Source organism: Gymnoscopelus braueri (genome assembly GCF_963280865.1).
Source record: "Gymnoscopelus braueri genome assembly, chromosome: 4".
NCBI classification, from domain to species: Eukaryota; Metazoa; Chordata; class Actinopteri; order Myctophiformes; family Myctophidae; genus Gymnoscopelus; species Gymnoscopelus braueri.
Genome location: NC_137605.1, coordinates 5,676,711 through 5,701,168, shown reverse-complemented (window position 1 = coordinate 5,701,168; position 24,458 = coordinate 5,676,711). Strand labels below are relative to the sequence as shown.

At 41.5% G+C, this 24,458-nt stretch overlaps 3 protein-coding genes across 3 annotated transcripts in view; 1 reads left to right on the top strand and 2 right to left on the bottom strand.

The window, feature by feature from the left end:
* Positions 1–24,458, bottom strand: part of hs1bp3 (HCLS1 binding protein 3) — a 259,964-nt gene that overhangs the window by 3,308 nt on the left and 232,198 nt on the right. The gene's annotated exons all lie outside the window — the stretch shown is intronic.
* Positions 1–24,458, top strand: part of adam22 (ADAM metallopeptidase domain 22) — a gene marked incomplete at its 5' end in the record, with an annotated part of 151,043 nt that overhangs the window by 70,302 nt on the left and 56,283 nt on the right. The window lies entirely within an intron of this gene.
* On the bottom strand, positions 11,604–23,907 carry cldn12 (claudin 12). The gene is made up of 5 exons (XM_080426380.1): positions 23,805–23,907; positions 19,138–19,402; positions 16,632–16,909; positions 14,805–15,135; positions 11,604–13,432 (listed from the first exon to the last, which is right to left on the bottom strand). The coding sequence occupies exons 2-5, from the start codon at positions 19,354–19,356 to the stop codon at positions 13,175–13,177; spliced, it is 1,086 nt and encodes a 361-aa protein (XP_080282506.1). The 5' UTR covers positions 19,357–19,402; positions 23,805–23,907; the 3' UTR covers positions 11,604–13,174.

Sequence of the window (24,458 nt, the reverse complement as noted above, 5' to 3'; positions counted from 1 at the left end):
ATGCCAATAAAGCCCTTTGAATTGAATTGAATTGAATTGTGTGTGTGCGCACGCGTGTGTGTGTGCGTGCTAACACGCTCACGCGCATGTGTGTGTGTGTGTGTGTGTGAGGTGGGATGCAGAGTTGCATATGCAAAAAACACCATATGTCTGCTTCTTCCACCCCCCCACCCCCACCTGCATCTCCTTGCACCCTGCAGCTCAGCAGCTTTCTCTCTCTCTCTCTCTCTCTCTCTCTCTCTCTCTCTCTCTCTCTCTCTCTCTCTCTCTCTCTCCACCTCCTCCTCAGTGAGAAAGGAGAGAACACAACACTCCCACGACACAGCATCACACTCTGTCTCTCTCTGTCAGGAGCAGAGAATCTGTCAGGTCTCCATGTCTCACTGCTCTCTCTGAAACCTGTTATATGTCATGGTGTACGATCGTGGTGTTAAGTGCCAAACATATGTGGAGCTGCTATTTTCGTACAACAGTAGTGTGTACGTTATGAGACTATTAAACCTACATCTGATGCTCCTTCAAGTAATGCAATTTAGGCAGTGGTGGAAAAAGTACTCACATTCTTTACTTAAGTAAGATTATCAATACTGCAATGTAGAAGTACTCTGTTACAAGTAAAAGTCCGGAATTCAAAATGTACTTAAGTAAAAGTACAAAAGTATTGGTTTCAAAATGTTCTTAAAGTACCAAAAGTAGAAAGTACTCATTATGCAGGATGTCCCAAGTTTTTATACAAATCTTTTGGAAATAGCCGATCTACAAGCTCGCAATGCGTCGCATGGCGACGCATTGCGAGCTTGTAGATCGGCTATTTTCAAATGGTCGAAAAGTATATAGGGCTGAAGTGGTTAATGTATGTTTTGTGATAATAATAAAAATGAGTAAGTAACGATTAACTTAAGTTTTCAAATAATTGTAGTGGAGTAAAAGTGTAATATTTGCATCCGAGATGTAGTGGAGTAGCCTAGAAGTAAAAGTACAGGAAATACTCAAGTAAAGTAAAAAAAAATACCCCAAAATTGTACTTAAGTACAGTTCTTGAGTAAATGTACTTAGTTACTTTACACCACCGAATTTAGGGAATAATAATTAATATTATTATAATAGACGCTCGGGTGGTGCAGTGGCAAAGTGCCTGCCCACCACCGCGGAGGTTGTGGGTTCGAATCCATCGTGGTGCGTCCGGCTTTGTCATGTGTCTATAATATAGGGACAAAACTGTCGTGTCCCCCGATTTCGGGGGAGGCCAGGGAGTGTTGGGCGGGAGGAGTAGGACGGAGGCTCAATGTCCTCCCAGTAGGGGCTCCTCACTGGCAGGTGAGGTGAAAAAAAAGTAGGATACAACAGCAGTGACAACACACACATGTGTGTGGGGGGGGCATAATGATTAAATTGGGGGTAAAAAACGGGTAAAAAGCACAAAGAAACCCTAATGATTTACACGTGTTATTTACTTTCTCATTATTTAATCATTTTGAACTATCATTTAAGTGAACTAGTCCATACCCGGGGGGGGGGGGGGGATATGCGCACATGATCTGGCAACCCGGGAGGCAGTTCGTCCCATAGCTCGCGGGGCCATCCCATCCCACAGCTGGGCAGCCGTAACCATGGCGACATTCTTTTTACACAAAAACTCTATAATAAACAGCTGAGATTTGGGTGAAATCGTTTCCGGTTCGGTTCGATTCCGTGCGCATGGTAATGGTCGATGGCTGTGTGCAAATTCAGATCAATTGCTCCAGCCACTGAGGAGAACCGGGCAGAAGAGATTTTGGCCTCACCACCTCACCACTACAGAGCTTTGTAGAATTATAGTAGGATATTATATTATTCACCTCCAGTTGCACCGCCTCACACTAAGTTCAAACTTAGCCTAGTTATAGCTTAAACACATTCAATCCGGGAAAGTATCTCTGTCATTTTTAGATTTATTTGGCTATTCAAAAATAGCAGATCTACAAGCTCATAGCGCAGCACCGAGTGCCGCGCTATGAGCTTGTAGATCTGCTATTTTTTGAAAAATCGTGAAAATTAGTGCAAATCTTTGAATATATATTTAAAATATATATATATATATATTTAAAGATTTGCACAAATGTTCACATAAAAAACTAAAAATAGCAGATATACAAGCTCATAGCGCGGCACTCGGTGCCACGCTATGAGCTTGTATATCTGCTATTTTTGAATAGCCAAAGAAATCTAAAAATTACAGAGATACTTTCCCGGCTAAATGGCTTTTTTAAAAGCCATTTAAGCTATAACTAGGCTAAGTTTGAACTTAGCGTGAGGTGGTGCAACTGGCCCCCTGTTTCCTAGGCTGTGTGTTTTCCACTTCCTGTCGATTTCATTGGATATCATTGGTCATCTGACCAGTTTCATTGGATTTCATTGGATCAAATCGACAGGAAGTGGAAAACACACAGCCTGTAGGAAACAGGTGAATATGATGTTTTTGGACAGTAATGCCAACCAACCAAAGAATGTGCCAAATTATCAGACGCATATACCTATTTCATTAATTGCGCCATGCAGACACATCGTTAATAGCTGTTCTGCTGTTGATTTGTTGCAGCTGTGAGCCTGTATATGAGCTGTGTTCTCAGACTCACATTGGCATGGCTGCTTTTAATGGACATTACTGTAGGTCACCAGCCTCAGTTCCTGGGCCATCTATAGGGACATAAATGTCAGCAATGAAAATGAATGAGAAGCTCTCTGCTCCTCCTCCAACAACTACCGTCAAAGAAGAACCCATGAGCTGTGTGTGCGTGTGTGTGTGTGTGTGTGTGTGTGTGTGTGTGTGTGTGTGTGTGTGTGTGTGTGTGTGTGTGTGTGCGTGTGAGTGTGAGTGTGAGTTAGTGATGTGTCGCTCATGATCGATTCGTTCAAAAGAACTCGTTCATTTGCAGTGAAAGTGAACGAGCTCGTTCACTTTCTGAAACTGTTACGTTCACGCGCAACGTAAAAAAACCCGCTCCCGCGATGGTGTTTTACACACATTATAAAACATACATTAACCACTTTAGCCCTATTTTATACCTAGGCTATTTGAAAATAGCAGATCTACAAGCTCACAACGTGTCGCATCACGACGCGTTGTGAGCTTGTAGATCGGCTATTTTCACATATGTTAGTACTTTTACTTTTGGTTCTTTAAGTATATTTTGATGCCAATACTTCTGTACTTTTACTCGAGTACATTTTGAACACTAGAAAATAGCGCTACTGAACGAGAACGTGAACGAATCATTTGAACGAATCATTCCCGTGAACGTGAACAAAATCGTTCGTTCACTGAAATGAACTTTTTTTCCCACCACTAGTGTGAGTGTGAGTGTCTGTCTGTGTGTGTGTGTGTGCGTGCGTGCGTGCGTGCGTGCGTGCGTGCGTGCGTGCGTGATCTGGATTAAAAAAAGAAAAAAGGCAGTCTGTGGAGTATTATTATCATTATCTTTTTAATCTTAATTTTTTTAAGTTTTATGCAATGTAGCACTTTGAGATTTTTGTCAAATATAAGATGTTACAAATAAAATGTATTATTATTTCTGCACGTGCATAGCTGAGCTGTGTTGTCAGTCAGCACCCCCTGGTGTCCAGATTTGCAGACAGAGTGACGCACACATGTTAGAGGGGGGGGGGGTTGCCCAGACATATGAAAATTCATTATGAATCAACCACGTAAGAGCTATTTAATAGTGAAGATAGCAGATCTACAAGCTGCACAACATTTGATTTGTTTTGTGTGAATTTGTTTTCATCTTTTATCTGCTATTTTCAAATGATTTTTATACATTTGAAAACTTGTGAAATGGGATATTCTGCATAATGAGTACTTTTACTTTCATACTTTAAGTATATTTTGATACCAATACTTTTGAATTCCAGACTTTTACATTGCAGTATTGATACTTTTACTTAAGTAAAATAACACTGGACAGAGGAGAGCGTTACTGTGTTACACTTCTATCTCTGCTTCATATGGAGCCGTGCGGTTCCTCTGTCAGCATGCATTTAGGGAGCAAATCATCGCTTTAGAGTAGAAACCGTTGTCCAAAATGTCCAAAACCGAACACGAAAAACAGAACTTGTGTTCCAATGGATCCAATGTTGTTATAATTTAGTCTTAGGGATTTTCATTATTTCGATATCATTAAAACACACGCACGCACGCACGCACGCACGCACGCACGCATGCACGCACGCACACACACACACACACACACACACACACACACACACACACACACACACACACACTTGAACACTTTCAACCCGGCCTCCAAATTTTGAGCTAAACATTACTGGTATTTTTTTTTTTCTTAATTTCTTTCTTTCTTTCTTTCTTTTTTGTTGCAAACATAGCAGCTCTACAAGCTCAAAGTGCAACGCCGTCATACGACAAAGTATAAAATAGGGCATTCGGGTGAAAAAAAGATGAACGTGTTCTGCCTGCTACCAATGAAACGTGATATTTTTTCATAACAATATGATATGAATTATGATGACTGATGTCTGAATTGCTGGAATCCCCCCCCTCCCCCATGTCTGGGGGAAGGTTAAGGACACGTTAGAATAGAAACAGAAACGTGTGGGATGGAGGGAGGGAGGGGAGGGAGGGAGGTAGAGATTAGGACATGATATTATCAAGGATCCTTTACTATGTGAGTGGGGGGGGGGGGGGTCTGAGTTGGCAGAGAGACAGAGGGGAGACAGAAGGACAAAGAGAGGTGTTGGCTTGTTTAAGTTCTGATGTAGAATGGAGGTGTTTCATTATGATGCTTTGATATAATATGTAGAGAGATACAGAGATACACAGATACACAGAGAGAGAGAGAGAGGGAGGTAAAGAGAGGTTGTTTTAATGAATGGACCCCCACACCTTCAGCCCGAAATATATATTCATGAGTAAGCAGTGTGTGTTTCCGGGGCAACCGTCTCCCCTGCCAACGTCCCCCCGCCCCCTTGATTCTTTGTAGCCTTTAGCCAGACATTTGATTTGACAACCATCTGGGGTGAGAGAGCACTAATCCTGTGTGTGTGTGTGTGTGTGTGTGTGTGTGTGTGTGTGTGTGTGTGTGTGTGTGTGTGTGCGTGTGTGCGTGTGTGCGTGTGTGCGTGCGTGCGTGCGTGCGTGCGTGCGTGTGTGCGTGTGAACAAAGAGAACCCTCATTTATTCACACTGTTAACATCAGTTCATTCATAATTCAAAGAGCATGACCTGGTCACATCCAGTTATGATACTACACAATGCAGAAGGACATGTCAGTGTGTCATCACAACAAAGGACAACGAGACAGTGCCAGTGTTGCCATGTCTGCTTATTATAAGCGACTGTGGGCTTATTTATCTGTAAAGTCGCTTGTAAATACTGGTAATTGTGGGTTGCGTTTTTTGGGCTTGTTTTTTTTTAAAGTGTAGTTGCTTATTGGGGCTTGCTTCCTAATGTTGTTATTATTTAAACCAGTGGTTCAGCATTTTCATGTCAATATCTGTCCACGGACCCCCATCTGAAAATATCTTGTGCCAGGATCCACCCATAAAAGATTTGTGCAAAAATAGTCCAAATATTTCGCGATGGGATGCGTTGTGAGCTTGTAGATCAGCTATTTTCAAATAGTCGATAAAACTGGTCGCTTCTTTTGGGCTTGTTTTCCTAGACCTGGCCGCTTGTTTCTGTCACAAAATCTGGCAAAACTGTTCAGTACATATCTTTGCCGTCGGCCAGAAACCTCGTATCTTCATATCTCAACTTTACGTGTTCTTTCGTCACTTAATAACGCCCTTACTTCGCCATACTATAAAGTGTCACACAAAAATAGCCGATCTACAAGCTCACACTGGGTCAGGATGCGACGCACTGGGTGCCTGTAGGTCGGTTATTTTTGCTACGTTTTAATGAAGTGAACGTGGTGTGTCTGTGCGTTTTATAAATATTGAACCAATGAAAAGTATTAACAAGAGATTGTGACTAAAATAATAACAACATTGGATCCATTAGAACGCAGGTTATTTTTTCCATCTCCTGAAAAGTAACAGTTTTGGATATACAAGGTTTCCACCTGACAGCAATGATATCACACAGACAGACAGTAGGAAAGCTGAGGGGGAGACAGTGTAGGAGAGACAGACATTATGCAAGCTGAGAGGGAGACAGTGTAGGAGAGACAGACAGTAGGAAAGCTGAGAGGGAGACAGTGTAGGAGAGACAGACAGTAGGAAAGCTGAGAGGGAGACAGTGTAGGAGAGACAGACAGTAGGAAAGCTGAGAGGGAGACAGTGTAGGAGAGACAGACAGTAGGAAAGCTGAGAGGGAGACAGTGTAGGAGAGACAGACAGTAGGAAAGCTGAGAGAGAGAGAGACCGTGTAGGAGAGACAGACAGTAAGCTGAGGGGGAGACAGTGTAGGAGAGACAGACAGTAGGAAAGCTGAGAGAGAGAGAGACCGTGTAGGAGAGACAGACAGTAAGCTGAGGGGGAGACAGTGTAGGAGAGACAGACAGTAGGAAAGCTGAGAGACAGACAGTTTAGGAGAGACAGACAGTAGGAAAGCTGAATTGTTTTGTCTCTGTAAAATACGCAACTTACTAACTTTTATAACAGATGTGTTCAGAGCTACTGCCTGCTTTCTAATTGTCTATTCATGAACAATGACAATAGGCACGTAGGCTAGCAGACTGGAATTCAACTCTTTAGTGTTGCTTCAACCGTTAAGAGCAGATGATTAGCATACTACACAATATGAAATTATAATGCACCACCTCCAAGATACTGTAAACTTTACAGTATCTTGGAGGTGGTTTATTATAATCTACAGTGTAAAGCACTAGAGATACTTCACTGCAATAGAGAAGGCTTTCTCTTCTCTATTGCAGATATATCTCTGCAGCGTGGATCTGAACAGCTGTCAGGCAGAAACCTTGTTCTATTTCATAATTTAATGCCCTATTTTACACGCATAATGACAGTGTCGCGCAATAGTAACGAAAACAGACGATCTGCAGTAATTGTAGGTGTTTTTGAAGCAAATGTTGTCCAAAATAGGGAGGCCAGGTTTAAAGAGGTTAAGTCTGTCTGTGGGTTTTATAAATATTGAACCAATGAAAACTATTAACAAGAACTTGTGACTAAATAAGAACTACAAGATTGGATCCACTGGAACACGGGATCTTTTGAAAAGTAACAGTTTTGGACGTGCAAGGTTTACACCTGACAGTGCCGATATATATATAAGTATCTCATATTAAATTATATAAGCAAACAAGTAACCATAACCATAATCCTTATAAAGTTGTATCAGTTCATGATTTTAATTCAGGATTATGACTTTTATCCACGTATACAAGGATGAGTCAGTTGATAACTTCAGTTGTATAAAGCAGCACAGATTGCAGTTCCTCAAAATAGCACCAGGGCATTAGAGCAGTGTTGATTTTGACAGCAAATTTTGATTTAGTTTCAGTCAAGAGTCTTTTGAATAAAATTCCATATAGTTTAGTCATATTTTAGTCACCTGAAATGTTTTTGTCTAGTTTTAGTTAGACTAAATATCATAAGATTATAGTCGACTACTACAGTTGATTTAGTCGACTAAAAGGTATTGTGGCGATGCCTTGATGGCGTCTTAATGGCTGATTTTACACTTGAAAATAGCTGAAAATAGTCTACAAGGACAACGCGTCCGCTCCGACGCGTTGTGAGCTTGTAGATCTGCTATTTTCAGAGCGCCCAAGCGCAACCAAATTTGTCTTTTAGTTCTACTGGATCTCTTCTCCACTAGTCCCTCCTTAACATTTTAGTCTAGTTTTGTTGACGAAATTGTCAATGTATTTAGTCTTAGTTTTAGTCATCATAGCTTATAGTTTTTATTTAGTTTTCGTCAGTGAAAAAAGGTAGTCGACGAACATTTTTCGTCATAAATCAACACTGCAATAGAGTATCAAATTCCCTTGGTCACCAGAAGTATTTTTTTCTATTGAAAATACCACAGGGTCATCTTAGCATCGCGTTACATTTAATAACATCTGTGTTTGGAGAACATTGATGAATTGTTTGGATAAATTAGTAGGCTACTTTTTCGACATCGGTTGATGCTTCATATCCATATGAGAAACATCTCCAGGCTCATTTGTTTATTTTTGGAACACAGTTCTTATGTGCCTTGATAGAAAGAATGAACTCTGTGACTCATGGGCAGAGCGGCCTCTAGTGGCAGTGATGTCAGACTTCGGTTCTCTATACACTATCAGTGCCAATATCTAAGTGAGTGTACATGTCATTTCTGTTGAAGCCACACTTATAAACAGCGTTTCCCACCTGGATTTTAACATCATAGTAGCCAGACAATAATTACATTTTTTCCTAGACTAGAATTAGAGTATGATAGCCTACTCTTCCATGTTAATACAACAACATGTGAGCCATTGGTGTAATCATTGTTACAATATACAAAGAGGCGACAGCCATCCAAATGTGACTCAGTTTCCCTCTACAGAGAGCTAGAAGTCAGCTTGGATGAATTATTCGGCAGTGGTGAAAAGTAACTAAGTACATTTACTCAAGTACTGTACTTGAGGTATTTTTTTACTTTAATGGAGTATTTCCAATACTATACTAGTACTTTTACTTCTACTCTTTTACCACTACATCTGAGAGGCAAATATTATACTTTTACTCCACTACAATTATTTGAAAACTTTAGTTACTAGTTACTTTGCAGGTATAAATTATTATATTATAAAACATACATTAACCACTTCAGCCATATTTTATACATAGGCTATTGGAAAATAGCTGATCTACAAGCTCGAGCTTGTAGATCAGCTATTTTCAAACATTTTAGTACTTTTACTTTTGTTACTTTAAGTACATTTTGATGCCAATACTTTTGTACTTTTACTCAAGTAACATTTTGAACACAGGCCTTTTACTTGTAACAGAGCATTTTTATGTTGTGGTATTGCTACTTTTACTTAAGTAAACTATCCGAGTACTTTTTCCACCACTGATTATCGGTTGGTCGCATTTCAGCGATGTCAGGTGAATGGTCCTCTGACAGCTTATTGATCGACTCTTTAACCGATCAATCACGTCGACAAAGCGGAGCCATAACCCTGATTTGAAACGACGCCATCTAATCCGCCATGTTCTGGAATCCAAGCTAGCCCTGTTTCGTACGTCAACATCCAATAGTGTCGCATAGCGAAAATAGCCGATCTACAAGCGCACAAGGTGTCAAGATGCGATGCGTTGTGAGCTGGAAGATGTGCTATTTTAGCTATTTTCTTCATGCCATGTGGTTTCATTATTACAATCTGTAGTTCATTGTAATGTACAGTATAGTAGGTCTATGTGGTTGTAACTATTTACCCAAGTCATTGTCCTGTCCAGTGTAATTAGAATATTATACAGAGTAGGCAGTAGCCGATCGTACAGTGTCAACCCATGAGGGCTATGCCTCTGTAATAGATGCAAGCTACTGAAAAAAAGAAATTACCAGTAATCCATTTTCATTATTTCACTAAGCTGGATTTAACACTATGCAAAATAAATGGATATATATATATATATCAGAGGATAGATTCAGCTAGGAAAGTAGGCCTCTTAACTCTCAAAACAAATGAGTTGCCACAAGATGGTATATAGGTATATACATGTGTGTGTATGTATGTCCAGAATCAAAATCCAGGGTTCTTTCTGCATAGAGGACTTTTGTTGCCTCCCAAAGAGGTTTTGTCATCCCTAAAAGGAAAAGCACCAAAATGAGAAGGATTGACAATAAAACATGTAGGCCTGCCCTTGGTGTCCAAGTAAGACGCCCTTCCACTGTATACCCTCTTCCTCAAACTCACTCCCCTCCCCTCTTCGATTAAATGTAATTTAAGCAAACTTAACAGAAATAACAGGTCTAAAATAACATGGAAATATTTCTGTCAAATAAGGTAACAAACTGTTATGGATCGTTGCGATGTACACAGATCATGCTTACGCTCATGTTTTCACTCCACAAAGGGTTCATTCTGAGACAGAAAAATACAAAGAGCGACTTATTTTTCGGTGGACTAATGGTGTACGATGGTATTGTGTGCCAATTAAATCACATTTACAAGGCCGATCGAATCTACACCAGGACCCCCAGCGGTGTATACGTGGGGGTCCTTTTTTCACTCTAAACCAAATCTCTTCCAAGCTCACAATACGTCGCAACGCGTAGTTAAGCGCTAAACTCCAACCTGCTGTCCATTTTAGGAGCAAGAAAGGTTCACCTCAATATGTCAAAGACGCAAAAGCATAAATTACATCTTCTAAAGTGTTGCTGTTTGTTAAGGGTTTGACTGGGTGGCATTTGCAGTAGAATGACTCAGTTACTGTAACAGTCGGTGATAACCACACAGACTGCTGATTCATAAGGAGTCTTTTCTTTGTTAGGCCTACCACCAAGCAGGTTATTAAGGGACTTAGTGACGGTCATTCACAAAAACAAAACGTTCTTCACCCCAGCATAGAAACAGATGCACACAGAAGGCGCCATAAAAAATCTGTGTGAAGTTTTATTAAAAGTTTTACACAAGTAGAAAAAAAGGCCAGTGTACAGAAAGAGATTTCAGCGAGATAATTGCATTGATATTACGTGGGAACATCATGATAACTATGTTTGGGTTCACTAGAGCTGGCACAGAGAACTCTTAAAAAGCGCAAAAGAGTTGAGACATTTGTTTACTGGGATTTTGCTACAACTGTACAAAAGGCAATTTCATAATTATACAGGCGGTTCATTTTGGCTCGATTACAAGCGGAGTTCTGCCAGGCAAGGACCTTCGCTGCCAAACTGGCAGAAGGTTTAAGACGGTAATTACAAAAGAATGACATAATTCTTCCACAGTAATAATAAACAGCCCTTTACTAGCATTGAGTGGAATTTATGCTCCATAATCATTTGATAAGTAACATAAACTCTCGATAAGGATGAACTACATCAGGATATGAATACATCAATAGCACCTCAAGCAGCTGCCCTTTAGTCTGGACCTTATGGGTACGATTATATAAACACGACTAGAACACCAACAAACCAATCACAGTTCTCTAATGAACCTAAACAACATCATTGTGTCATATAAAGTGTGGTCTGCTTAAAAGTAGGGCTGCAACAGTTAAATAAACTAAAACAATACATTTTAATCCAATAACAGAATTGAGGGGAAACATTTATTTCTTTTGCTTTGTTTCTTAATCCCCCCCCCCCCAAAAAAACCCCGGCTAAAATAGCCAATCTATAAGCTCACCACACGTCACAATTTGACACGTTGTGAGCTTGTACGTTTACAATGAAGTATAAAACAGGGCTTAGGTGGTTAATCGCATAAGTCATTACGAATCATCGCTAAGAAAATAATGAATAGTTGCAGCCCTACTTCAAAGTCATTCATCTTTTCTTGTCCTACCAGAAAGTGCCCATCATTACAGTAAAGATCATCATCTTAAAGAAACATTATATCAGCAGATATCACAATAAAAAACAACCATGCTTTATTGGAAGTAAATGCATGGCTGGAACACGCCCTTCCTGTAACAATAAAAGAAATACAAAAATATTGGTCTCAATTTAGGCCATTAAAAAACTTTAGACATCACTGTCAAATTATTTCGGACATACACTATAAACATCAGTTATAGAACAGACGATGAAGACCTTATGCAAATAATGAAGGCTGTCAAAAAAAAAACACACGAAAAAACAATTAAGGCATATGTAACCCAGCCCAGTATCAGACTTGTTTAGTGCGTTATAAATAACTACAAAGACAAAACACTACAAACTGTGCCAATATTAGCCATGACAGACAGACACAGGACACCGGCGGATACCTTAGTAGTTGTCCCTTCAAAATCACATATCGAGTAACCAGGAATAAAAATACAGCTTTGTTCATATCTCATCAAAGTCAAGTGTTACGCTACAGCAGTGCTATTTCTCTAGAGAGACGGCTATATACCATATACAGTATATATAAGCAAAAAGTATTCATTAGTGTGTATGAGTATGATTTGTTCAATATGAAACTTAGACAGGGAAATAGTATTGTAACTTATCAACGCTTGTTCACATACTAAAGTAGTAAGTGCACATACTAAAATGTAAATAATATGTAGTGTGTTAGCCTATAGAAGTGGTGAGCATTTACAGATATACATAATTATGGCAAATGTTCATATCCTGTCCTGGCAAAAACATAGTCAGTCCAAAAGATAGGATAGAAGACGTACATATTTTAGTAGTGTTAATGCGTATGTGATATGGGGGGAAAAAAATACGTTTCACATTAAAAATCTACAATATTTAAATCAAATAGTGTACAATTGGAACCAAATAGACCCTTGGTTCATTTGTACACCATCTGTGTTAATGAATCCTTCATATGTAGGTGTTAAATCTCACTGAACTGTGAGCATTCCTTCATGAACTTCTACGATAGCCGTGTTATAACATAAAAGCCTGACCGATATATTGGTTTGGCCGATATATATCGGCCATTATTTGTACATTTTTTACCCCAAAACCTAGCATCGGCCGGGCTCTAGTGTGCATGTATGCGTGTGTGTGTGTGTGTGTGTGTGTGTGTGTGTGTGTGTGCTGGTGGCTGTGCCTCTTTGTCTAACACTCAGGCCATTAGATTCCATCCATCACGTGTGCGTTAATGAACGGAGGGTTCTGGAAATGGACAGCAGGCTCCAGCCTTGCTGAGGCAGCTGTCTGTGTTTAACCACTTAAAAACTTAGTTGTTAAACTTAAATGTACTTAGTTGACCGGGGTCCCCCAGGGCTCTGTGTTAGAATAGGCACCCACATTTTCCCCGCCCTCTACACGCACCAAAATGTCTTCGGCGAAAATAGCCGACCTACAACGTGACCTTGTAGATCTGCAAAAAAAATTAAACCGCGATATATCTTTTTGTAGAACATTTGTAAATCAAATCTTTGCTTCTGGGGGGGTCCCTGGAACAAAATATTTTGAGATGAGGGGTCCGCGGCCAAATACATATCATTTTTGGGTGGTCCTTGACATGAAAAAAGTGTGAGCACCACTGATATTAGCAACATACGTTTTTTTTCCCAAAAAACTGGATTTAGAAGACATTTTGTAGAATGGGAACATCAGGCCTTAATAGGGTTAATGTTGCTGCGTGAGGACAGGGATGTCGATCTCGATTGCGGACATGCGCGAGCGGGTGGAGTAGCGGGGCCCGCCGCCCACGTAGCTGGAGGCGTAGCCCTGGGACGGCGCGTAGCTCTGAGAGGGAGCGTAGCCCTGTGACGGAGCGTAGCCCTGGGACGGAGCGTAGCCCTGTGACGGCGCGTAGCTGTACACCTGGGTCCCTCCGACCTCCGACCCGTAGCCGTCCGGGACCGACATCTGGGACATGTAGACCTGAGGAACGTGACGTTTTTTCAGTTGACGATTAAATGTTGTACAAATAAATTGCGATTACATGATTTCATTATGTTTTTGGCATTACAAAAACTAAATATAAAAATTAAGATTACTTTTCGGTTTGACTTTTTAGAGAAGTACTGCACAGGGCAGATATGATAGATAACTTAAATATACACACACACGACAAATAATCAAAATAAATAATGTACAATGGGGCAAAACAATCCAATTATTGTGTTTAAAACTTTAAAATGTCTTTTAAAAAAAAGTAAATAGCTGATCTACAAGCTCACAATGCATCACATTGCTTGAGCTTGTAGATCGGCTATAGGCTCTATGCACAGCAGTCATATTGGAAAGAAGTTGGGCCTCTTCCTTACTTCCTTCACAGGTGTTACCAATGATTCTAATGAAGGCTCTGTTCCATTTAGTGTAGCACAGTGGTTCTCAAACCTTTTCATTTCAAGGACTCCCATAACTTTGACAGTGTACTAATGGAACCAAATGGACCCGCATGTGTACTCTCAGAGTTACACACCCGTAAGCAGTGGTGGAAAGTAACTAAGTACATTTACTTAAGTACTGTACTTAAGTACAATTTTGAGGTATTTGTACTTTACTTGAGTATTTCCAATTTCCAATACTTTTACTTCTACGCCACTACATCTCAGAGGCAAATATTGTACTTTTACTCCACTACAATCAATTGAAAACTTTAGTTACTAGTTACTTTTCAGATATAAACTATGATATAATGAAACATACATTAACCACTTTAGCCCTATTTTATACCTAGGCTGTTTGAAAATAGCAGATCTACAAGCTCTCAACGCGTCGCGTTGAGAGCTTGTAGATCTGCTATTTTAGTACTTTTACTTTTGGTACTTTAAGTACATTTTGATGCCAATACTTTTGTACTTTTACTCAAGCAAATTTGGATTTCTGGACTTTTACTTGTAACAGAGTATTTCTTTATTGCAGTATTTGTACTTTTACTTAAGTAAAGAATTTGAGTACTTTTTCCACCACTGCCCGTAAGGGGCCATTTGGAAACCCCCTCAAGGAACCATGAGGGTCCCTGGACCACACTTTGAGACCCACTGGTGTAGCAGAGTGTTTCCAGTGAGCCAACATGACACAACATCAGCACCCTGACTCTGTTTGACCAAGAATGGAACAGAGCCTTCATTAGTATCATTGGTAACACCTGTGAAGGAAGTAAGAAGAGGCCCAAATTTCTTTTCAATATGGCTGCTTAGTGCATAGAGCCTATATTACCACTATATTTCAACAGAAGATTCGGGTGATTATGCAAAAAAATAAATCGCTGGCGACGGTCATGCAGTTAATTGTTGCCGGGCCTTACCTGAGGGGGCATGGGGGCGGGGGCGGGGCCAGGGACGGGCGCCGCCATCACCACGCTCTGGGCGTAGGCCTGCTGGGAGTAGGGCTGGGCCTCCATCACGGTGGGGAGGAAGGGCTGGGGGGGCCCGTAGCCCGTCGGGGAGGAGGGCGGGTAGCCGTTGGCCGTGAGGGGCTGGCAGGACGGGGAGGAGGGCAGGGGCAGCCAGAAGGGCGACGGCAGCTTCTTGCACATGCAGTACCACATGAACATCAGCAGGGCGGCGAGCATGAGCCCGCCGGCGCAGCCGATGGCCACGTAGGGGGCGAAGCCGTCCGAGAAGATGGGGCCGTACCTGGAGTTAAGGGGGTGCAGCGGGGATCCATACTTTTGTTAGATAACCGACTAATAATCTCTAATTTGGGCGAAAAGCTTCGAAAGTTTTCAAAAAATGTATAGTTAACCCATTTAACTCTATAACTGCCAAAGACGTTTATAAACGTCTTTGAGAAATTAGCTGTTGCCTGCCAAAGACGTTTAAAAACGTCTTGAAAAAAAAAAGAATTTTTTTTTTTTTTTTTTTTTTTTTAAATTCTAAAAAGATTCTCTAATTATTTAGTATTGACACCTTTTCGATATTCCAAACGAATAAGGAGATAACAATTTCCAAAGATTTGCTGCTCCATCCACTTCAATGTTAAAATTGAAACGGACAAACAATTCACAATGTTTTTTGGTTTGAAACCCACTGGTTTTGAGCTATTTTCAAACATCAAACAACACATGACAACAAGGTCAAATTGACCTCGTTGACATTTGTGAAACCACACCTGAATCTCATCTGTGATTAGAAATTTTCTGGGGATCAATCATACTTGAGAAAAATATTTTGTGGCTATGCGAAAAGGTACCAAAATCGGTCAAAACCCTGGCAGAGGCTACAGACTGTTCTGAAAAAACTCTGGCAGGGTAAGAGTTAACTTGGGGGACGCATCTCTGTCATTACTAGATTTCTTTGGCTATCCAAAAAATAGCAGATAAACAAGCTCATAGCGCGCGCCACAGAGTGCCGTAGATCTTGTATATTTTTTTAAAGCGAACATTTGTAGAATATGTTGTTCCAGGGACCCCCCCCCAGAAGCAAAGATTTGAGTTACAAATGTTCGCTTTAAAAAAAAAAACTTATTCAAAGATTTGCACAAATTTTCATGATTTAAAAAAAAAATAGCAGATCTACAAGCTCATAGCACGGCACCGAGTGCCGCGCTATGAGCTTGTAGATCTGCTATTTTATTTTAACTAGAACAAAAATAACGATTACGTGGTTAATCAATTCATTACACACATCTCGATGAAGAACCTTGGCTCGAAACGTTGTCATTAAAGGAGGAGTTCACCCAAAAAATTACTTATTTTCAATCAATTACACACCCCATGAAGCCTTGATTTCATAGATTTATTTTTGTTTTTGTGGTATTCCTAAGACAATAATTTGATGACCGTGTGTATTTCCGGTAGGAGACACAAATAATCTACTTTGTGTCTCCTACCGGATACATTAGCCGGTAGGAGACGGGAATCAAATTATTAGCTTAGGAATGCGACAAAAACTAAAAATAATCCATAGATTCAAGGCTTCATAGGGTGTGCAATTGATAGAAAATAAGTCATTTTTTGGGTGAACTCCTCCTTTAAATTACATTGGAGCAGATGAGTGTGCGGGTTTATTCTTTTTCTTCATAAATCAACTCAGTGACATAAAAAAATATATATATAAAAACAAACGTGCTTCTCCATAAATAAAATAAAATAATCGCTAACAAGCTAATGGAGAGCTGCAGCCGTTTATACCTGGCGTTCAGCTCCTTGGTGCGGAACAGGAACCAGACGGAGGGGGCCAGGCCTATGGCCCCGCCCAGGAAGAGGAAGGACCCGGCCACTAGGTGGCAGCCTGAGCTGTTGACCAGGCAGCGCGCCGTCTTGATGTCGGGCTCGGGCTTGTCGGAGCAGCAGCACGTCTTGCACATGCCCGACATGCAGAGCAGCAACGCCACGCCGCCGAACAGCAGGGCCGTGGGCAGACAGAACTGCAGCAGACGCAGGTCCAGCTGGTCCACTTTAGAATACCACTGCAACGACAGAGGAGGAGAGGAACTTTGAACTTATTTGAACACATTCCATGCCAGAGTTTAATATCATAATGTACTCACCAGTGCCAGCGATTTATTGTTGTTTTTTTCACGTCGCCACAGACCTCGCTAAATACCTTAAAATCGCGCGTTCAACTGTTTGTAGACACACAGGGTAGCTGTGTGAGACGCCCAGAGAAGACCGTTTCGATCGGCGATCGGCCATTTTGAAGCTACAGCGGTTTATGTTAAAACAGCGATCAGCGATGAGAAAAACAACAACCGAGAAAATGGAGATTTAGTTTCCGCTTTAGAGTGGAGGCGGATGGGAACGAAAATCTCCGGATATGGATAATTCAGTTTCCGGGTGTGCTACAATGAAATGTGTCGTGGCGAACGAGGCCTACAATGAAATGTGAACCTGAGAAAAAAAGAAAAAAAAAACCACTTCGCGTAGATCTACGCGACTGGCACGCTGCGCAATTATTTAGGTTCGCGTAGATCTACACGATTGGCACGCAATGTGTTAATGGATAAAAGTTTATTTAGCTGATTGTATGGTAGAGTATGTTAACCCATTCAGTCCGGGGACGGGACGCATCTCGTGTCATTTTTTTGATTTCTTTGGCTATTCAAAAATAGCAGATATACAAGCTCAAGGTAGATCTGCTCTTTATTTTTTTTTAATCGTGAAAATGTGTGCAAATCTTTGAATATATATATATCTTTTTTAAACAAACATTTGTAACATTTGTAAACATTTGTAAATCTTTGCTCCTGGAGGTCCCTGGAACATATTTTCCAAATGTTCGCTTTAAAAAATATATATATATTTAAAGATTTGCACACATTTTTACGATTAAAAAAAATAATACAATTCTCAGATTTTCAAGCTCATGAGCTACAGTAGTAAATCTGCTATTCTTTTGAATGGTCTAAAAATGACACAAGATTCTTTCCCGGTCTAAATGGGTTAATAGGATATAAGTATGTGCAGTGGTTGGATGAGGTCTCCCTGCTCTTCTATTGAGACATTTAAGTATTGCGTGTTCAGGGCTGGGCAAATATATCAATATTATATTGATATCATGACAGGAGACTAGATATAGTCTGGGATTTTGCATCGCATAATATTGTGATATGGCATAAAAGCGTTGTCTTTTTCAGGTGTTAATCACTTAAGCCATAATACTGATCATTTTTCCCACAAAATAGCTAGTGTTAAAAAATAGGGGGGGGGGGTGAAGGATTTTATTGTAATATTTGATTCCATCCATATAGCCCAGCCCTACAAATAAGTCTGCCCAAAGAGCATAAGTCCATTGTCTTCCCAGTTCCCATGACAAGCAGGGATTCCGTTTTGACTCTGCGGTAGACCTTTTTACCCTGATTCAATTCCCAGGTAGGAAATACTGTAAATCTTAATGATTATTAGCTTGAAGATACACTCACATGCAATGGAGTATAAAAAAAGATCAACAGAGGAGGGACACCACTGTATAATGCAAACATAGTTTTAATGCCTTCAAACAGCTAACTATTTTGTTTAGGCAAAAGAACAAACTTGCCTTAAAACATGCAGACTACTCAGCAACGTGTTTCGAGTATGATAACTCTTCCTCAGGCAACAATGATACCATGGAGCATAAAATAGACTTAAAGGGTTAGTTCATCCAAAAAAAAAAAAAAAGAGACTTGAATTCATGGATATTGTTTTTGTCACATTCCTAAGCCAATCATTTGATGACCAGCGGACCGGTAGGCAGCGGTTCCGGTAGGAGACACAAAGGAGACTCTTCGTGTCTCCTACCGGAGCTGCAAGCCGGTCATCAAATTATTGGCTTAGGAATGCGACAAAAACGAAAAAAATCTCCATGAATTCAAGTCTCCATGGGGTGACTAAAGGAAAAAAGTCATTTTGGGGGTGAACTATCCCTTTAACCCATTAAGGCCTGAGGCCAATTAAAAATGTTTTCTTCTAAATCCTAACAGTTTTTTGAAAACAAAATATATATATTTTTTTTTCACAATTTTTCTAAAATAGCAGATCTACAAGCTCATAGCGCGGCACTATTTTTGAATAGCCAAAGAAATCTAAAGTGACACAGATGCGTTTCAGGTCAACGTTTCAGGTTATTAATGCACCTACAGTATGTCGCTGCCTTTGGTGAGGTACAGTAGATGTACTCTCTCTCATACAGCATAACCCTCAGTATGAATGGAGTTACCTCTGAGTCGTAGAAGTAGCAGCCTGAGTACCCGTCCTGCTTGACACACTTGGCCCACAGGCCGTCGTACACGCTGACGTTCTTGGCGTTGCGGTTGAACGTCACCAGCCGCGTCACGCGCCACTGTGGGATGAACGTGGCCACGCCGATCCCGCCCACGGCCACCAGGGCGAGGATGAAGGAGAAGGCGTTGGTGGCGTGGATGTCCCGACACGACATGGCTGCCCTTCCCCCCCCCGGGCAGGAAGTGAGATCACTGAAGAACCTTGAGACAAGAGAGGAGAGATTAAATGAGCCTGTGGTCAACACTCACGTCTGTCATACACTGTCTCCCTCTCAGCTTTCCTAATGTCTGTTTCTCCTACGCTGTCTGTCTCTCAGCTTTCCTCCTGTCTGTCTCTCCTACACTGTCTCCCTCTCAGCTTTCCTCCTGTCTGTCTCTCCTACGCTGTCTCCCTTTCAGCTTTCCTCCTATCTGTCTCTCCTACACTGTCTCCCTCTCAGCTTTCCTACTGTCTGTCTCTCCTACGCTGTCTGTCTCTCAGCTTTCCTCCTGTCTGTCTCTCCTACGCTGTCTCCCTTTCAGCTTTCCTCCTATCTGTCTCTCCTACACTGTCTCCCTCTCAGCTTTCCTCCTATCTGTCTCTCCTACACTGTCTCCCTCTCAGCTTTCCTACTGTCTGTCTCTCCTACACTGTCTCCCTCTCAGCTTTCCTACCATCTCTCTCTCCTACGCTGTCTCCCTCTCAGCTTTCCTACTGTCTGTCTCTGCCACACTGTCTCCCTCTCAGCTTTCCTACCATCTCTCTCTCCTACACTGCCTCCCTCTCAGCTTTCCTACTGTCTGTCTCTGCCACACTGTCTCCCTCTCAGCTTTCCTACCATCTCTCTCTCCTACGCTGTCTCCCTCTCAGCTTTCCTACTGTCTGTCTCTGCCACACTGTCTCCCTCTCAGCTTTCCTACTGTCTGTCTCTCCTACACTGTCTCCCTCTCAGCTTATCTACTGTCTCTCTCTCCTACACTGTCTCCCTCTCAGCTTTCCTACTGTCTGTCTCTGCCACACTGTCTCCCTCTCAGCTTTCCTACTGTCTGTCTCTCCTACACTGTCTCCCTCTCAGCTTATCTACTGTCTCTCTCTCCTACACTGTCTCCCTCTCAGCTTTCCTACTGTCTGTCTCTCCTACACTGTCTCCCTCTCAGCTTATCTACTGTCTCTCTCTCCTACACTGTCTCCCTCTCAGCTTTCCTACTGTCTGTTTCTCCTACACTGTCTCCCTCTCAGCTTATCTACTGTCTCTCTCTCCTACACTGTCTCCCTCTCAGCTTTCCTACCATCTCTCTCTCCTACACTGTCTCCCTCTCAGCTTTCCTACTGTCTGTCTCTGCCACACTGTCTCCCTCAGCTTTCCTACCATCTCTCTCTCCTACGCTGTCTCCCTCTCAGCTTTCCTACTGTCTGTCTCTGCCACACTGTCTCCCTCTCAGCTTTCCTACCATCTCTCTCTCCTACACTGTCTCCCTCTCAGCTTTCCTACTGTCTGTCTCTGCCACACTGTCTCCCTCTCAGCTTTCCTACCATCTCTCTCTCCTACGCTGTCTCCCTCTCAGCTTTCCTACTGTCTGTCTCTGCCACACTGTCTCCCTCTCAGCTTTCCTACTGTCTGTCTCTCCTACACTGTCTCCCTCTCAGCTTATCTACTGTCTCTCTCTCCTACACTGTCTCCCTCTCAGCTTTCCTACTGTCTGTCTCTGCCACACTGTCTCCCTCTCAGCTTTCCTACTGTCTGTCTCTCCTACACTGTCTCCCTCTCAGCTTATCTACTGTCTCTCTCTCCTACACTGTCTCCCTCTCAGCTTTCCTACTGTCTGTCTCTCCTACACTGTCTCCCTCTCAGCTTATCTACTGTCTCTCTCTCCTACACTGTCTCCCTCTCAGCTTTCCTACTGTCTGTTTCTCCTACACTGTCTCCCTCTCAGCTTATCTACTGTCTCTCTCTCCTACACTGTCTCCCTCTCAGCTTTCCTACCATCTCTCTCTCCTTCACTGTCTCCCTCTCAGCTTTCCTACTGTCTGTCTCTGCCACACTGTCTCCCTCAGCTTTCCTACTGTCTGTTTCTCCTACGCTGTCTCCCTCTCAGCTTTCCTACTGTCTGTCTCTCCTATACATTGTCTGTCTCTCAGCTTCCCTACTGTCTGTCTCTGCCACACCGTCTCCCTCTCAGCTTTAAAGGACATAACATGTATAATGTGGAGAGATGAGTGTACATACGTGGTCAGTTAGCAGTAGACCTGGCCTGTGAGGCTAGACGCTGATCTGTGCATGACGTTGCATGGAGAGAGTAATATACTCCTAACCTACTCTAATTACAAAAAGCTGTACTGTAAACAGAGTATGGCCCCATTACTACTGAAGTTAACTAACTATAACTGTGTCACGTACTGGCCCAGATATATAGACATCCCCCCACATACAGGCCTGTCTATTCAACACAGTATAGCTGACCTAATATCTGCTCTGCCGTCCTGCACAAACAATGCTCTCATGTCAGCACTGCATACTGCGTACCGGGCCGTCCATGCACACCACAATGAGCAGCTACAGCCACACATGCACTACAGTACACCACCACACCACAATCAACTATTGAACCACACGCATAGAGACATCATGTCACTGAGGGGCTTATCCCATTAACCCATTAAGACCTGAGGCGATTCATTCAATTCAAACATTCTAAATCCTAACAGTTTTTGGGGAAAAAATAAAAAAATGATTTCAAGTTTTCAAAAATAACAGATCTACAAGCTCATAGCGCGGCACTCGGTGCCGCGCTATGAGCTTGTATATCTGCTATTTTTGAATAGCCAAAGAAATCTAAAGTGACACAGATGTGTTCCAGGTCTTAATGGGTGAGACCTGAAGCCGATTCTACAAATGTCTTCTAAATCCCAACAGTTTTCTGAAAAACCTATTGTTTCTATATCAGTGGTGCTCAAACTTTTTCATGTCAAGGACTCCCAAAATGATATGCATTTGTCCGCGGACCCCCATCTCATAATATGTTGTTCCAGGGACCCCCAAGAAGCAAATATTTGAGTTAAAAATGTTCGCTTTAAAAGGAATATAAATATATGAATGTAGCGCGGCACTACGAGCTTGTATATCTGCTATTTTTGAATGCGTTTTTAACTCAAATCTAAAAAGTGACACAGATGCGTGTCAGGTCTTAATTAGCATCCCTAGTACTATACCGGGCATGTCATGTTAGGCAAACAATCTCCGAAAAACAGCAGGTCTACAAGCAGATCGGCTATTTTTTTTGCCAAAGAGATTTGGTGTAGAGGGAAAAGGGCCAAGTAGTAGGCTATAGACCCCTGGGGGACCCTGGCCAATGAAGTGCATTGGGTTTTAAGTGGTTAATAACAGGTGTACTGGAACATAACTCTGCAGCTATTAGTATATTATGTGTCAGAAATATACAGCCACATGCCCTGCAAATCAGTGTGTGTGTGTGTGTGTGTGTGTGTGTGTGTGTGTGTGTGTGTGTGTGTGAGACAGAGATTATTGAGGTAGCGAAACAATTAAATAACGTCCCAATAAATAAATGTCCCAAAGGTAGACAGATATGAGGGAAACGAGTTGAATCTTGGACGGTCACCACCTTGGCATAACTTGATGAATTGAATACACAGGACCACAATGTAAACAAGCCCTCAGGGCTTTTTGTGTTATCCTTTTAGCAGCATCACTGTATAATCTGATGCACCACTATGTACTATTTGCAAACGTTTAAAGTATAGTATTCAATCAATCAAACAAACAAACAGACAGACAGACACACAGTGAAGTAAACATAATGTTTGGCTGATATTTAATATCTATGTCTCTCTCTTCCTCATCTGTGGTCTTTATACTCGTACGATCAACAGGCTTGGCATCGCAGTTGTTAACTTGTAGACAGTGGTGGAAAAAGTACTAAAATTCTTTACTTAAGTAAAAGTACCAATACTGCAATATAAAAATACTCTGTTACAAGTAAAATTCCAGAATAAAAAATGTACTTGAGTAAAAGTACAAAAGTATTGGCATCAAAATGTACTTAAAGTACCAAAAGTAAAAGTACTAAATATTTGAAAATAGCCGATCTACAAGCTCACAACGCGTCGCGATGCGACGCGTTGTGAGCTTGTAGATCTGCTATTTTCAAATAGCCTGTGTATAAAATAGGGCTAAAGTGGTTAATGTATGTTTCATTATATCATAGTTTGTATCTGAAAAGTAACTAGTAACTAAAGTTTTCAAATAATTGTAGTGGAGTAAAAGTACAATATTTGCCTCTGAGATGTAGTGGAGTAGAAGTAAAAATATTGGAAATTGGAAATACTCAAGTAAAGTACAAATACCTCAAAATTGTACTTAAGTACAGTACTTAAGTAAATGTACTTAGTTACTTTCCACCACTGCTTGTAGATCAGTTCTTCTCGCTGGGCGCTCATGGAAGCGTGTCTTAATGTAAACACTCATTAACTATAGTGGCCGTTAGCCTGTTAGCATTAGCATCAACCTGTTGTTCGTTGTGACTCAGTCAGTTTCTAAAGCTCAAACTCAGAGATAGAAGACAATAAGACAGGCCCGTTGATAAAAGTTCACTTTAAAGTCCTTACCGTGTGTTTATAGCGGGTTTAACGTGTTTAAGGCGAAGTTACGGTGACATTATCAGCTGCTTGTGTGTCTCTCTTCTTCTTCTTCCAACTTCCTCTCTCTGGCGCCTACAGTACAAACTAGCAGTGTTGCCAGATTTTGCGAGAGAAACAAGCAACTAGGCCAATGAAAACAAGCCCCAAAGAAGCGACTAGGCCAGTGGTTCTCAAACTTTTTCATGTCAAGGACCCCCAAATTGACACTTATTAGCCCGCGGACCCCCATTTGAAAAGATATGCCAAGGACCCCCATAAGAGAAGATTTTTTTATGGCTCTAGCAGTGATTTCTCAACCATTTTAATTTCAAGGACCCCTAGTTTGACATGCATTAGGGCTACGGACCCCCATTTAATGGCATTTATATCTCTGGGACCCCAATTTATATTGTAAAATCAATGTTAATTTAACTCTGAGAGTGTACAAATGGAACCAAATGGACCCGTTAGGGTCCATTTGGTTCCATTTGTACACTCTCAGAGTTACAGACCCATATAGGGTCCATTTGGCTCCTCCTAACTATCCATCATTTAGCTGGGGACCCCCTGGAACTCCCTCAAGGACCCCTGGGGGTCCCCGGACCCCACTTTGAGAACCAATGGACTAGGCTACATGAGCGT

Excerpts from the sequence above, each read along its gene's own strand:
- cldn12 (XM_080426380.1), bottom strand. The coding sequence starts at position 19,356 with ATGTCGTGTCGGGACATCCACGCCACCAACGCCTTCTCCTTCATCCTC. Across the intron at positions 15,136-16,631 it reads ACCAAGGAGCTGAACGCCAG|GTACGGCCCCATCTTCTCGG; the intron begins GTATAAACGGCT and ends CCTTAACTCCAG. Across the intron at positions 13,433-14,804 it reads CCGCCCCCATGCCCCCTCAG|GTCTACATGTCCCAGATGTC; the intron begins GTAAGGCCCGGC and ends CACGTTCCTCAG.